This window comes from Elgaria multicarinata, chromosome 4 (genome assembly GCF_023053635.1).
Source record: "Elgaria multicarinata webbii isolate HBS135686 ecotype San Diego chromosome 4, rElgMul1.1.pri, whole genome shotgun sequence".
NCBI lineage: Eukaryota > Metazoa > Chordata > Lepidosauria > Squamata > Anguidae > Elgaria > Elgaria multicarinata.
Window position 1 is genome coordinate 23,557,932 of NC_086174.1, and position 15,818 is coordinate 23,573,749.

A 15,818-nucleotide genomic window follows, 5' to 3' on the forward strand; every position below is an offset into this window, starting at 1 on the left:
TGCCAAGTCCCATAGCACAAGGTCTGAAGGCACATACTAGGAAAACCTTACTGACAGTCTAGATCTAGTCAGTGCATGCATAGAAGACAAATTGGGAACCCTACCCTATATATGCTGATTTTGAGTTCCATGATGAAAGAAAGGCACAGAATAAATGTAATGAATACCATCTGTGTCCTCCCATATTTACTAAATGTCTCCTCCCACATTAACATACCCTGACATTAAGATCATTGTGTGAGGCCCTCCTCAAGGTGCCCCTGCCGAATGAGATGACGCAGGTGGCTATAAGACAGAGGGCCTTTTCAACAGTGGCACCCTGTTTGCGGAATGCTCTCCCCAGAGAGGATCACCTGGAACTTATATTAAAATAATAACAATTCTACAAATGTGTTGACCAGTTGATTTTAAAAGGGGTTTCAAAAATCAAAAAGATGTACCGAATATTATAGTAAAGGTTGCAGTCCTATATTAAGCGTAGAATATTTCAAAGAAACTAAGGTTTGCACAGAAAATTACAAGAAGAGAAGTCTCAGTACTAAAGTTTGCAAGAGTTTTGCCCAGTACCAAGGTTACTTGCATAGAACGCACACAGCCTTGACTGAGAGGGCAGCTGTGAACATGGCTGCATTCAGACAACATGATAGTCAACAGTGGAGTAATAATCAACTCAACAGTTGTTTATCTAGGGAGTACACCCCACACAGCATGATAATGATCAAACATGGTGTGAAATAGGATCAGCGTTGAGTTGACTATTAGTCCATGCTGAGTTGACTCACTCATCCCCTGCCCTCTCTCCTCCCCACAGTCTTCTTGCTAGTATCCCATCAGCCATTGCTGCTGAAAATCTATCCTGCCTGCTGAACTAGAGCTGCCACCGCCGCTTTGACCGCTCTTACCTTGCGACTCTGTGGCTGAAAAAATAACCAACGGTGGCTTCCACACAACACAATAACCAACGGTGGTTCAAGTAACCATCTCTGCACAGCGTTGGTTATTTGTGTTAGCTATTTGGGCCAAATAACCAACTGTTAATTAAAAAAAAAAACCCTCCACACAACACGACAACTCACGGTAACAACTGTTGACTATTTAAACCACTGTTGGTTATCGTGTTGTCTGACCCCAGTCCACGTGTCTAAGAAATCCATGCATAGTGAGATACCCTAGGGTTTTTCTTCAAATGTTCTGATCTTCCTTGGAAAAGTTTTGAGCAGCTTCTAGGACACACCCAGGGCAATCTCCCACCCAAAGATAGACCAGGCTGACATCTGCTTAACATAACAGCATTCTGGGCCTTCATACCAATCAGAATTGGTATGAAAGGCCAGAATGCAGATTACTGATGAAGCTATGGTGATTAAACTCCAAACCATGCCTATAATTGGAAGTCCACTTGGAACCATACATCAGCAGCTTTGAGGAACTTGGAGGAATGTAGAAATATCGCAACCAAGTAAGTTATTTGGATCATATGCAAACTGATGGACAAAATGGGCTGTTCACGATTAAAGAAGGATCAAAACTAATCTGAAAAATTGCAAGCTGAATTGAGGCTCAAAGCGCAATCCGACACAGGTTTACTAAGAAATAAGCCCCACTATGTTCAGAGGGACTTACTATACAAGTGTGCATAGGATTTCACCTTAGCACACTTCTAAGCAGCAAGATGAACAGGCTTTGTTAGCTACAAAGTAGCAAATCGGATAACTCTTTATAGCAGAATGTCTTTAGAATCAAGTTTCCAGACAGTGGAAGCCTTGACATCTATAATGAATACGAAGCCACCTTCAAGTCTCCGTAGCCTGACATTCTATCTTTCAGCTGCCTAAAGGAAATTCTCCAAGGAAATCTTCCCCATTTGTTATTGATAGCAGATCCTAACAGAGGACTCAAGTCACCTTAAAGACAATCCTCTAGGAAGGCACGTAGCTCTATATTTGCTCAAAAGAGCACCTCAGGGGTAAAGAGGCAGAGGATAAGGAACACACGGTTAACAGTTTGGACCTTAATGCCTTTAGGTTCTTTTTCCTACACAGAAGTGCTTTTCACACAGAAAAAGGTTAACATGGGGAAAGGCCCTTAAAATAAGCACAAACACAATGAGAGCTGTGTATGCTACAGGGCTTTATTTCCCCTTTTCCTTTCTTGCCATCGTAAGGACGACACACGCTCTGAAACTAAGCCTGGGTTGAAATCCACCTCTTCTCCATTTTGCTTGCCAATTCGTAAGTGGTGAAAGCGGGCTGGGAGGGGGAGATGTCTGTGACAAAGGGACAAAATGGAGGTGACGTGGAGGCAAGACGGGGACCGTACATTAGTGGTGGTGCTCCTCTCAGTGGCTGATCCCATTCCCCCCCCCTCATTAATGATGCTATATCATCATGTAGCATTGTCCCAAGAGTGCAAGAAGCTGGACATCAGGAAAATCTTCCTGACTGTTAAGAGCAGTACGACAATGGAACCAGTTACCTAGGGAGGTTGTGGGCTCTCCCACACTAGAGGCCTTCAAGAGGCAGCTGGACAACCACCTGTCAGGTATGCTTTAAGGTGGATTCCTGCAGGGGGTTAGACTTGATGGCCTTATAGGCCCCCTTCCAACTCTACTGTTCTATGATCTGCAGGAGATGCCCTCTCAAGCACACACACACACCAATAAATGAGGGGAGGAGATGAGGGACACAAGAGATGATGTCTCAGTGATGTCCCCACTTCCAAATGTGGAACTCCCTCCCAGGAGAGATGCAATTAGCCCCTCTGGTGACCAGTTTTAGATGCAAGTTCAAGACTTGTTTTTGTTTACACAGAGATTTGGCTCCTGCTTTGTCGGTTTTGGTGTTTTCAGGTTAGATTTTTACTGTGATATTTGAAATTGCTTTAGCGTGGAAGTACAATTTGTTCTATTGGCATTTGTTTTATTAATGTTGTAAGCCACTCTGTGATCCTTTTAGAGGAAGGGTGGGGCATAAGAATTTTTAAGAGCATAAACAAACTCACAAGTGACTTCACAAAAGGCTCCAATCCGTTTAACCTTTCCTGTCAATCCCACCCACCCCTTTTCTTTTGCAAGCTGAGTGCTGGTGTTTGGGTCACCATATGGCATGCATGTGCGGGGGGGGGGGGAAGTTATGCCCTTTGCAATCAGCATTATCCAAAAGCTGCCCATGACACACCGGAAATCACCTCCCAAGCAGCACTCCAAATCACATTAGCCCGGCTAGCTGGAAAAAACAGCAGCTCTTTATTAGCAATCATCTCTTGGAGGCTGAGCACTGGGGGAAAACGTGAGCAAGCCCAAAGCCAGAAGAGCATCCTCCTTGAAGGGAGGCCTCTGGGTTCCGCCCAGCTCATAAGCAACAACTTTGCATCTCTTGCATTGTCTACTGATTGTCTGGAAAGGCCCTGAGAAGCAGCTGTGATTTGTTTAGACAATAAAAAAAAATTAAGTGAAGGTTTGATTCCCCCCCCCACTCCCAAATACTCCCTTAAGACAATAAGAATGCCATTATCCCATGCACTGGCCTCCTTCCACTTTTAATTAAGCACCAGTGGACAAACAGAGGAGGAAGCAAGGAGCTTAACGTCAACATACCCTGATCTTTTATTGGCTTACTGGAACCGTTTAGCAAGTCAACTGAAAATACACAGGAAAGTTTTGAGCTACATTTCCAGAACAAAAAACCTCCTCTAAGAAGTATGCTCTCATTGCGCTAGAGCACTCGACTTCAGACTGGATTTCAGAGCAGAGTTGCCTGTTAGGGCACAGATAAACAGCAGGGCCACCCCCAGTATGAAGATGTAGTGCTGATCAAGTGCTGTACTTCCAACTGATTTTCCCCCCAGTTATGCAACACTGCCAGAAAAAGAGTGGTAACGCTAGCTTAGGTTGACCATATGAAAAGGAGGGCAGGGATCGTGTAACTTTAACGGTTGTATAGAAAAGGGAATTTCAGCAAGTGTCATTTGTATCCATGCAGCACCTGGTGAAATTCCCTCTTCATCACAACAGTTCAAGCTGCAGGAGCCCTGCCCTCTTGACCAGATACAAATGAGGGCAGGGCTCCTGCAGCTTTAACTGTCGTGATGAAGGGGGAATTTCACCATGTGCTGCATGCATATAAAGGACACCTGCTGAAATGCCCTTTTCTATACAACTGTTAAAGTAGGGTGACCATATAAAAAGGAGGACAGGGCTCCTGTATCTTTAATAGTTGTATTGAAAAGAGAATTTCAGCAGGTGTCATTTGTATATATGGAGAACCTGGTGAAATTTCCTCTTCATCACAACAGTTAAAGCTGCAGGTGCCCTACCCTCTTTTAAATCTGGTCACTCTAGTATAGCTCTTGCAGCTTTAACTGTGGTGATGAAGAGGGAATTTCACCGGTTCTCCTTGTATTTCTGGGTGCAAAGATTACTGCAGACGCTGACTGCAGCCAGGAAATCAGAAAACGTTTACAAATCTCGATAAAATAGTTAAGAGCAGAGACACCACACTGACAACAAAGGTCCGCATAGTTAAAGCAATGGTATTCCCCGTAGTAACCTATGGCTGCGAGAGCTGGACCATAAGGAAAGCTGAGCGAAGGAAGATAGATGCTTTTGAACTGTGGTGTTGGAGGAAAATTCTGAGAGTGCCTTGGACTGCAAGAAGATCAAACCAGTCCATAGTCCAGGAAATAAAGCCAGACTTCTCACTTGAAGGAATGGTATTAAAGGCAAAACTGAAGTACTTTGGCCACATAATGAGAAGACAGGATACCCTGGAGAAGAGGCTGATGCTAGGGAAAGTGGAAGGCAAAAGGAAGAGGGGCCGACCAAGGGCAAGATGGATGGATGATATTCTGGAGGTGACAGACTTGACCTTGGGGGAGCTAGGGGTGGCGACAGCTGACAGAAAGCTCTGGCGTGGGCTGGTCCATGAAGTCACAAAGAGTCGGAAGCGACTGAACGAATAAACAACAACATACAACTATTAAAGATACAGGAGCCCTATCCTCCTTTTCATATGGTCACCCCACTCTAGCTCAAATCCCCGGTAAACTTCTCTACCCCAGTTCCTTTACTTTAAACATGAGAACAGCACAGACTTATTATGCAAGGGTTCCTGTGAGGATTTCCAAGATTTTAAAGGGGTCTTCACATGCTTGCAATACAAAGAGTTTCATGATTGAATACAAACATGGAGGACGTCTATCAATGGCTCTTAGTCATGATGGCTATATATACGACCTCCAGGATTAGAGGCACTATGCCTCTTGATATCAGTTGCTGAGAAATTTGAGTGGGTGGGTGCTATTGCACTCATGTCCTGCTCATGGGTTTCTTGTGGGGATCTGGTTGGCCACTGTGGGAAACCGAATGCTGGACTAGATGGGTCTTTGGTCTGATCCAGTCGGGCTCTTCTTACGTTCTCAAAACAGTCTTGCAAAAGCAGACACCAGACATTTATTTATAGATGTCAGAGCTTGTTAAATTTAAGCAGCCACCTAACAGGAGAAACATGGAGCTCTGGAGCTCAAGCCATGCTCTTAAATACCACCTGTAGATCTACCAGATGTTGATGGATCCAAACCCTTACAATGATCTCTGGCCTACAGACTTCCATAGCAAAGAAAGCAACAAGTGTCTGGTCAAAATCCAGATCAAAGCCTCCTTCGAACTCCTGAGCATGGTGCTCTGAAGGAGGTTCAAATAGTGCTAAGCAGGCGCAGAAATGCTTCTGTTCATATTATTTGCTGGCAGGTCCTTGCACAAACTCTGAGACAAACCTTGAACTCATTGCTTCATTTTTCAATGTTGGCAAAGAAAATACAGCTATTAAGTTGGGTTGGTCACCGGCCAGATCCAGATCTTGCCAAATTTGAGGGGGCAGGGGCAGATGGGGGCAAGATCATGGGAGCAAGACGTGGTTGAGTTCAGCGGGGCAGGAAAAAACAAGAAGCAAAGTCCTTTTGCTCCTAAGTCCAGAGAGTAATCTAGACCTGGAAACTTTTAGAAAGGATAGGGGTGATCAAAGGGTTTCTTTGCTAATCATCACATAGAATCATAGAATAGTAGAGTTGGAAGGGGCCTATAAGGCCATCGAGTCCAACCCCCTGCTCAATACAGAAATCCACCCTGCATCATTCCCTTCCTTGTCCAGAGCCTGGTGGGATAAGATGGACTGAATCCCTGCCTGATCACCCTCCTGATCAGGACCTGCTGCAGAACTGAGTCCTAACACTTCCATTTTCAAAAGCCTTAATGTCCATTAAACCTGCCACTCCTGGCAAGGCCCGATGAATTCTTGCACTGCACGTGGCTTGCCCAAGCATCCAGGTTGTTCTGATAAAACCAGCTGGCCAACCTTGACACTTTGGCAGGTCAGGACATGTCTTCGTTGCTCTTGTTGTTTTGAACAACCGTTGTTGTTTTGAACGAAAGATGAGCCTGGAAAACGTAACAGAAAAAAACACGGTGCAACGAAAACATCACTATTCCCAATTTCAGGCGACCAACGCTTCCACAGCATTTGGGCTACTGAGTTAGGATGTAAATAAGAAAGATTTTGCAAAGTATTTATGGATACAAATATACGTGGTATCATTCAAGCCATCTTTTTTTCCTTAACTGATTTTCTGCAGTATGGAAAAAGGCAGAAGAAGCAGCGGGAAAACACGGCAGGGTTATGAATGGAAGATGGTGGCATCTGGACACCCTCCACCTGTAAAATCCCGTGAATGAACTAATGTGATGCAGCATAAAAGCCTCATCTGGAAGCACCTGAGGGCTGGTTCACACTGCACAGTCTATCGATTTTCCTTCATCCAACCCTTTATGACTCAGGACCAAACTACACATTATAGTAAATGTATCTTTGTATTTATGAGTGTTGGGTTGTTCTTGTTTGTTTGTTTAAAAAAAATGCAGTTGGGGTGGGGGCAACGCAGAACTAAACCAGGGCATGAGGGAGGAGGTGTAATGTGGGGAGAGGTTCCTCAAGCTCTGCAGTCCGGGCGGAAATCGTCTGCCTCTGAAGCTGCTCTGTGCCTCTTTATACCAGCTGCAGGGGAACACCAGTGGGAGCCTGTTCTTGCCTCCATAGTCTGCTTGTGGGATTCCCCCCGGGCATCTGGGTGGTCACTGTGGGCACAGAATGCTGGACCAGATCAGTCTTTGGTCTGAGGGTGCATTCGGACGACACAATAGCCAACCCTGCCCTTATAGTCCAACTCCATGGATGACTATTTGCATGTCGCGCTTGTGCTCGTAAGATCGTGACTATAACATGCCAACATCAGCCCTAGTGTAACATACAAAACTTTGTTGAGGTGGGGATGAAGATGCTAAGCAAAGGTTAACAATTCTGAATCTACCTAGTATTTGTTATCATTTAAGACAGAGCTAAGTCAGGATGTGTCAGCATCTTCTAAGCTGCCTTGTTGAATGACAATGGCCCAACAAGAATAGGGTTGAGAATAGATGTGTAAGGGCAACTCAATGGGGTCTAGACTCTTAAACTGAAGGCAAGGGACTGACCAAGCATTTGTCACCGTTACAGAGCAGCTACAGTCATTTTGGAACACTGCACCCAACTCGGTAGACATCAAATTAGCTGATGAAAGCCTTAAACGTGGCACTCGTCAGTTAATATAATCTGCCAGGTACATTAGTAGTATCATTTAGCCTTCAGTTAATCAGAAAGAGAATACATTAGATAGTTTAAATTATTAAGGATATTAAAAATGCATTAAGAAAATGTTTATCATGAGCTACGTTGGCAAAAGCAGAGCAGGATATTTTAGAGGCCTAAAAATAAATATGTCTCGGGTATCAGCAACACACTCCAAGCATGCTTTAAAGATTTATACCCTGTTAAATGGAGGAAAACAGGGCAGCCATAAAAGAGTCAGGCTGACACCAATCGGCATTAGAATATTGTTCGTGTGGACTCAACGTTGAACTGTATTCTAAGGGCCTTCAGCCCTCTCTAACTGATGAAACCAGTGCTCTGAGGGAAAGACCTCATCAACTGCACCTACAGATGGCTTTACATCAAAAAAAGTCTTTCTTTCTGATGCTTTATCATCACTGGGTTTTGTACCTACCTGCCTGACAAGAGCCAGCTGCAACGAGACATAGAGGATGATTTGGTGGTCTTCAGGTGCCAGGTGATGTGCTCTGTAAAAACACAAAAGTGAATGTTGCTACTCGTTATGCTCTGCTACAAAGCTGAACTTACAAGGCAGGAGTCTCTACTGCGTTGAAAGTATGGTCATCCAGAGGACCAACATCAGGTTTAATGGAATAAGAGGTTATTGCCATAAATCAGGGATGGAGGGGGAAAGGTTGCGCATAGGACATTCCCTCTTCTGCTCTGGGTCTGGCCTAAATATAAGCTTGCCCTCACAAGCCATTTTAGTTGCTCTTATAAGAGTACTGTGTACAGTTCTAGTCACCACACTTTAAAAAGGACACTATAGAGCTGGAAAAAGTGTAGAGAAGGGCAACTAAAACGATTAAGGGGCTGGAGCATCTCCCCTATGAGGGAAGGTTACATCAACTGGGATTGTTTAGCTTGGAAAAAAGGAGGCTGAGGGGAGACATAATAGAGTTGTACAAAATTATGCATGGTGCGCAGAATGTGGATAGGTAGACATTTTTCTCCCTCTCAAAATACTAGAACCCGGGGTCATCCCATGAAGTTGATTGGTGGTAGATCCAGGACAAATAAAAGGAAGTACTTCTTCACACAGCACATAGTTAAATTAAGGAACTCACTACCACAAGAGGTAGTGATGGCCACCAAACTGGATGGCTTTAAAAGGGGGTGGATAAATTCCTGGAGGCAAAGGCTATCAATGGCTACTAGCCCTGATGGTTGTGTGCTATCTCCAGTATTTGAGGCAGTAAGCCTGTGTGCACCAGTTGCTGGGGAACATGGGTGGGAGGGTGCTGTTGCACCATGTCCTGCTTGTTCATCCCTGGCAAATGGCTGGTTGGCCACTGTGTGAACAGAGTGCTGGACTAGATGGACCCTTGGTTTGATCCAGCATGGCACTTCCTATGTTCTAAGCTTTAGGCAGGGATGGGACACATCCATTTCCCTAATCTACAGTGGGAAAAGAGGAGCTTTTGCCATTGTCACTGTGATGATGTGCTGTTTGTGGCAATAGCTGCATCCATAGCCCCCTCCCTCCTCCACACAATACACTTCTGTTCAAATAAGCTCACAAAGACACTGGAAACTGCACAAGGAAGCTAGCGTGGGCTGGCTCGGACAAGCTCAAGAAACCAGCCAACAGAAAACACCTGTAAGTATGTTAACCCTCCATGTTTTATACAACAAGCTGCTAAATGCAGCCCATTTATAACATGCCATTCTGATGCTTGGATATTTGACTGAGATGGAGAAGGAGGCTGTGCTGTTCAGGGGCTTCAAATGCAGAGCCTAGAGACTGTCTTTGATGCCATGGCTGTGAGCAATTCCGGATGAGCACCATCTCAGCACACATTTGAGGGTTCTCAGCAGAACATTAGATTCTGTGTAAATATTTCTGCGTTCAAAATCAGGGTTTTACTTTGATTGTCATGAGTGCATAATGCAGACTGTAAAGCGGAGGGAAACGATCTACAAATTGTCCTGACTTAGTTTAGTTTTGTAATTGTTCCCATGCAAAGCTCTTAGAATAAAGAAAATTATCGTTTCTAAAAATGGAAGCTAAAATGCAACATGTCTCCCCATCATACTCAACTTCCCTCTTCCCCTTTCATTGCAAGCCTGACCCTCAAGAAGGTAGCACATAGGACTCAGGGGAATGAGACATCTGCAAATGAGCTAACAGGAGCTCCCCATGTAGCCTTGTGGAGTGGATTCACCAGCCAGACAGCACCGTTGAGAGCGTGCTCTTTGGCTGATCTCAGAGTCTGGAATGAAGGTAGTCTAAGGCATGTTGGGTCCAAGCCATTTGGCAGTTCATCAGTCACTACTGGTACCTCGTATCATGCTTGGAAGGCTGCAGCAATGCCTGGGGCATTTCCCTATTGTGCCCTGGGATGGAACAGGAAAGCACAGCCAAGAGGTAGGCAGTTGCTTTTCCTGTTTCATCAGCTTTCCCGGCTGCATAGGGCAACTGCACTTCTCCCCCATACGAAAGGGGTGTCAAGATTATCACACGCAGGTCAGACTATTTGTCCAGCTAGCCCAGTATAGTCTACTCAGTGGATCTCCAGGCTCTCGGTCTTTCCCATCTCCTGGTACCTAACATGGAGATGTTGAGGAGTAGACCTGGCACCTGCTGCATGCAAAACATGTGTTCCACCACTGAGTGATGGTCTTTCCCTATGCACCTACCTTTGTCCCTACCTGCCTAACTTCTCTCTTATGCACTCTCTTAGTATCAGGCGGTGGGCAATTGAGATGCATCCAACACTCAAGATATCATGGGCAAATGTCTCACTTTGACATGCCCTAACTTATATGCCATTGCTCTATCAAACAGCGGCATCACAGAGCTGGAAGGGACCTTGAAGGTCATCCAATCCCCTGCTGATGCATGAAATCTACTGCTCCTGAACCCTTGAGAGGCAGCCTCTTCCACTGCCATAATGTCAGGAGGTTCCTAATGAGTACTCTAAACCCCCTTTCCTACAATTTGAACCCATTGGTTTGGGTCTTAAGCTCTAGAGCAAGAGAAAATAAATTAGCTCCATCATCTATGTGACAGCCCTTCAAGTATCTGAAGATGGCTGCCATGCCGCCTCTTAATTTTCTCTTCTCCAGGTTAAATATACTCAACTCCTACAACTTTTCCTCATAGGACTTGGTTTCCAGGCACCTCACCAACTCTGTTGCATGTTGTTCCGGTTTGTTGATATCCTTCTTAAACCGTAGGATGCAGTTCAACTAGTGACCAACAGAAAACCACTGCAGATGGGAGCCTACACCTGCACCAGCCTGTACAACTGATGGTCTATCAAGCTAAACACAGCCTACAAGCCATGTATTGTGGCTTGCCCAATGCCTGACAGTACCCTATCCTGCCTCTGTTGGCAGGCGCAGGCAGGTGACAAAATACAGGAGGTTTTTCCTGTCTCCTTTCAGCTGCAATTGGCTCAGGGGGTCTCGAGTAGTGGTGTGAGAGATGCGCTACAGTCTTACCAAATCTTACACTTCGTAAAACAAATTTCTCAGGAAATTCTCAAGAAGGACAAGTTCAAATAACTGCATTTCTTATGCTTCCCCGGTAAAAATAAAATCCTATACTTGTGCTCCAGCAGAATATTGACACAGTTCAATAGTAAAACACAGAAGGTCTCCACCTCAATCCCTGGCTGACTGATTGCTTATAAAGAGTTTCGACCTGCCTTTCAGGGTATATTTCCCTCACAACATGGCTTACAAACACATGAAAATACTATTACACAATAAATAAAACAGCAGCAAATATTTTTTTAAAGTACCAAATTTAGGTTGGTGCAGATATGTCTGCAGGATTTTTTTTTTTAAAAAAAAAACAGCAGACATGAGGTCATAAGTATCTCCCTGGGAAGGGAGTTCCAAAGGTATGGGGCCACCACTGAAAAACCCCTATCCCTACTACCTGCCAATCGAACAGCTCTTGCTGATAGGCTTGAGAGCAGAACCTCTGCTGCTGATCTTAATGCTTGGGCAGGCTCATACGAAGTGTAAGCGGTCCTTTGGATAATGTGACCCCAAATAATTTGGGGCTTTAAAAGCCAAAAAGACACCCTGAATTGGGCAACGAAGTGAATAGGCTGCCAATGTAATGGACACAGAATGAATTTAACATAATTTGAGCACCTAGCTTCCACAAACATTCGAGATGCTAGATTCTGTAGCAGCTGCAGTTTCTGAACCATCTTATTTATTTATTCATTTATTACATTATAGACCGCCCTATAGCCGAAGCTGTCTGGGTGGTTTACAAAAGTTAAAGGACAGACACACATAGAGCATACGACAGTAATCTAAGCTGGATGTCACCCAGGCATGCATTATGGTGGTTAGGTTCAATACAGAGTTTCAGGGCGCAGGTGACAGGAAAGATCTCTACCTATAACCCGCTGCCAATCAAAGCAGTTAATACTGGACTAGGTGGACCAAGAGCTTGAGCTGATACAAGGCAACTTTCCTATGTACCCAACCCTGAATAACGGTGCCTGTTTCATACCACCTTTGACGCTTTTGAAAAGCTACTGTCCAGCTCCAGCCAAGGTATTGCTTGTAGTGCTAACAGGCTATTCTGCATCTGGTAGACGTGCAGCCTCCAAAATTCAGGACTCAGTAGTCTAGGAGAGCTCTCACAGCACCCCCTGTTGCCTGACAGGGATATCTACAAGGTCTGATTAGTGATCCACCCTTCCAAGCCGGAGTTAAGATATCAAGGAAACAAGCCACAGCCGGCGAGGAAAGGTCAAAAGGCTAAAAATAAATACAGTTTAAGAGTAATATAGGACAGTAATTACATCTAAATAGCACAGTAACGGAGATGTTACATCTGAGTCTAGGAATGTGTGCCCACTTAAAGCCAAATCCCCCTCTGAGAAGGAGCTCTTGTCTAAACGGCACTTCCTTACACTCCAGTTTGGCACGCAGAGAAGCAACAAGCAAGAGTGTCTTATTGGTTGACTCCAAAGGCAGAAATACTGAAAATCCCCTCTGCCCCCTCTATATATTTATTCCCTGTAAGCACCAAAAACAGGAGCGGGAAGGAAAATCCTCAAATGCTCAAAAATCTTGAGAAGCCTAGCAAGGGTTTTATGGTGAAAGTGGAAAGAATGAACAAACAAATATCTGTCAATTGGGAATGTTTTTCCCCCCTTCTTCTTCTCACCTTTCTAGAGTCTCAAGTGCTTTCCGGTGCAAGTCGTCTCGTGTGCTTTTCAGGGTAGCTGCAACACAGGAAAGAAACAGAGATGGGTTTTGTAAGCATCCCAGAAGGTAAACAGAAGGTTTGAATGACCGTAGATCCCTAGTTTTTACAACGCTGGGAAAATAGTCCACACGATTCTTCAGTATGAGCGTTTCCCTAAGGGTTTTATGTCATGTGTGAAAAGCTCCCCCAGTCGACCTTGCTGAAAGACCATTTGCTACCTTATTTAAAGGGGTTCTACAAATTGATCACTCCTGCAATCCCAGGCATCTGTATTCTTTCATATATATATATTCTAAGAGAACATCCAGCTAACATCAGAGCCCTAAATGAAAAGTCATGGTAACTTTGAGAATGCAAGATCTTGGATTGCGAGATCTTATTTATTACATTTTTATACCACTTTTCCCCCAGGCAGTTCAGAGGAGTATACATAAGAATGTAAGAAGAGCCCTGCTGAATGAAACCATAGGCCTATCTAGTCCAACATTCTGTTCCCATGGTGACCATCCACATGACTAAAGGAAGCCCACAAGCAGGACATAAAGCCAATAGCACCCTCCCATTCATGTTCTCCAGAAATTGGCATCCATGTTCCCCCTCCCCTATTATATCCTCACATCAACCCTGTGAGGTAGGTTAGGCTGAGAGAATGTAGCTGGCCCAAAGGTCACCCAGTGCGCTTCATAGCCTGAGTGGGGATTCGAATCTGGATTTCTCCACTCCTACCTAGTCCATCACTGTAACCACTACACCACACTGATGGAACTTGCTCCAGTCCTTCTTCCACGTCTTCAGAAGGGGCTTGTTCGAAAGGCTTGCTTGTCCTAGGTTTGACATCAACCGCATGCATTCCCTCCTGTAATAGCTTCCTGATGGAACGTTCTCCCAAAGGAAGCCCACCGAGCTCATGACCTGATTTTTTTTTTACAAAAGAAGCCCAAACTTACTTCTTCCTTTTTTCTTCTTCTTTTCTTTTTATCCTGCCAACATTTAGGAAACATAATGTCCCTTCTTTCCTACTACTTGCACAGATGACTTTTAGTTTTTCATGGTTTTATTATTTTAACTTGTTTTTATTTTAATGATTTTATTGTAAGCAAGTTGCCTCGAGGACAGGCTGGGTAAAAAAGCAGCATACATGTAAATAAACCTTCACTTTTTTGTCCAATTTACTTTTAAAATTATTTTTGCTTGGAATACCTTTGCTTAAAGCAGCCCTGCTCGACTCTGCCTATCCAGCATTTTGAACCTTACGTGGCTCAATAAAATGCTCCTTGGTCCCTTAAATATTTTCAGGCTGCAGTGAGGTGGCTTAATTCCCATCGCTTGCACAAAGGTTCATGCAGGCTAGCTGGCCACGGGATTGTAGCCGTTGCCCTCCCTGAAACATTTACTGAGCTCATCCCGCACATATGTCGACCCTTTCCCAGAGACAGATTTTTAGGAGCTGTTCTGTGATCCCTGGCAGTTCTGCGTGGTCATCTGTGCAAAGCGATTGGAACGTTGCCTAAAAACTAACGCCGAGGGACTGCACCTGCTGTCCTCTCGATGTAGAAGACGTGTCGGGAGCCTACTGGCTCAGGAAGGAGGGGACAAAACTTTGCCAGAGGCTCAGCTGGTGCAAATGTCCTCGGGGGATGACAGAAACTCTTCGGAGATTAGACATCGGCTCCTGACCAGAGCATAAATGAGCAATGACAGATGCTGGTTGAGCGGCACCTTCTCCTGCCCCTCTGTTCTCCCAGGGATGCAGCCCAATCAGCGCAAGTCTTTAATGGATCGGTTTCAACCATCACCCCACCGCAAGATAAAGCAATGATATTGAATCCGTTATCCACGTTCGACTCTGTTGCTCTTTTTATATAGAGATTAGAGAGAAATTGTTGCTTGACACCAGATTAGAAATTAATGCACTTCTTCGTTGCTTCAGGGCCACAGAGGACAGAGACACAATCGAGGCTTTTGCAAAATGCTTTTTGAATGCTATGAGAATTAGGTCTCTCCAGAATTGATTCTGCTGCATACTTCTCAAATTTGTATATAACTTCGCCCTACTCTTTTGTATGTGTAAAGTCTGGTGGGTGACTGCAATAAAGTTGATGACAGATAAATAAATAAAGGAATAAATAAGAGTCATCACTGAAAGAATGAGCTCAATAAAGCCACTGGGTTGTGTCATTTAGTACAACGGGGAATAATGGATGGCCTTTTGCAGACCGTCCGAGAATGTGGGAGTTTAAGAGTGCAGTCACTGGGAGAGGAGAGGGAGGCTTGCAGAGGTCATTTGGTACCCTGTGTCCAAGAGAGAGCTATATGATGGGGTGGGGAACTTATTCCAGCCACACGGGCTGAATTCCAGCCTGAGAAAGGTCTCAAGGGCTGCATGCTATCTGTGGCCCTGTTCAGAAGACACCTTAAACCACAGTGGTTAAAGCTTTTCTGTTAACAAAGTGGACAGTGCCCAAATGTGATTATTGCCGATTTTAAGCCTACTCAGCAGCAGGACAAGGCTTCTGCTTGTCTACCCAAAACCAGGACTGAATCACACAGCAGCACTTTTAAATAGCACCCCAAGCATGTGGTGGAAGGGCAGTTAGAGTAACTATGGAGCAGGGAGAATTCACGAAACCATGACATGCTCAGCTGTTACATGGCCGCAGAACTGCTCTGTGGTTAGCCCATCCTCCTCCCACCGCTGCAGCCACTATGGTGGCAATTGGGTCGCACCGGACACTGTAGCTGCTATGTGGCGATCTTGACCATAGAGAAAATCAGCAGCCAGTTGGAGCATCACTGGAAAGTTGTGGCTGCTCTAGGTGGCCGTCTCCATGGTCACTGCGTGTGTTAAAGACAGGCCCTGGAGAAGAGTAGATTGAGGGGAGCCATGATAGCACTCTTCAAATACTTAAGGTTGTCACACAGAGGAGGGACAGGAT

The 15,818-nt window shown here is 44.8% G+C and overlaps 2 protein-coding genes across 2 annotated transcripts in view; both read right to left on the minus strand.

The window, feature by feature from the left end:
* TTC7A (tetratricopeptide repeat domain 7A) overlaps positions 1–15,818 on the minus strand; it is a 210,114-nt gene that overhangs the window by 110,117 nt on the left and 84,179 nt on the right. The window contains exons 13-14 of the mRNA XM_063123964.1: positions 12,841–12,898; positions 8,092–8,164 (exon numbers count right to left, since the gene is read on the minus strand). Coding sequence (XP_062980034.1) covers positions 8,092–8,164; positions 12,841–12,898 — 131 coding nt within the window. The remainder of the gene's footprint in view (positions 1–8,091; positions 8,165–12,840; positions 12,899–15,818) is intronic.
* SOCS5 (suppressor of cytokine signaling 5) overlaps positions 1–15,818 on the minus strand; it is a 243,245-nt gene that overhangs the window by 24,258 nt on the left and 203,169 nt on the right. The gene's annotated exons all lie outside the window — the stretch shown is intronic.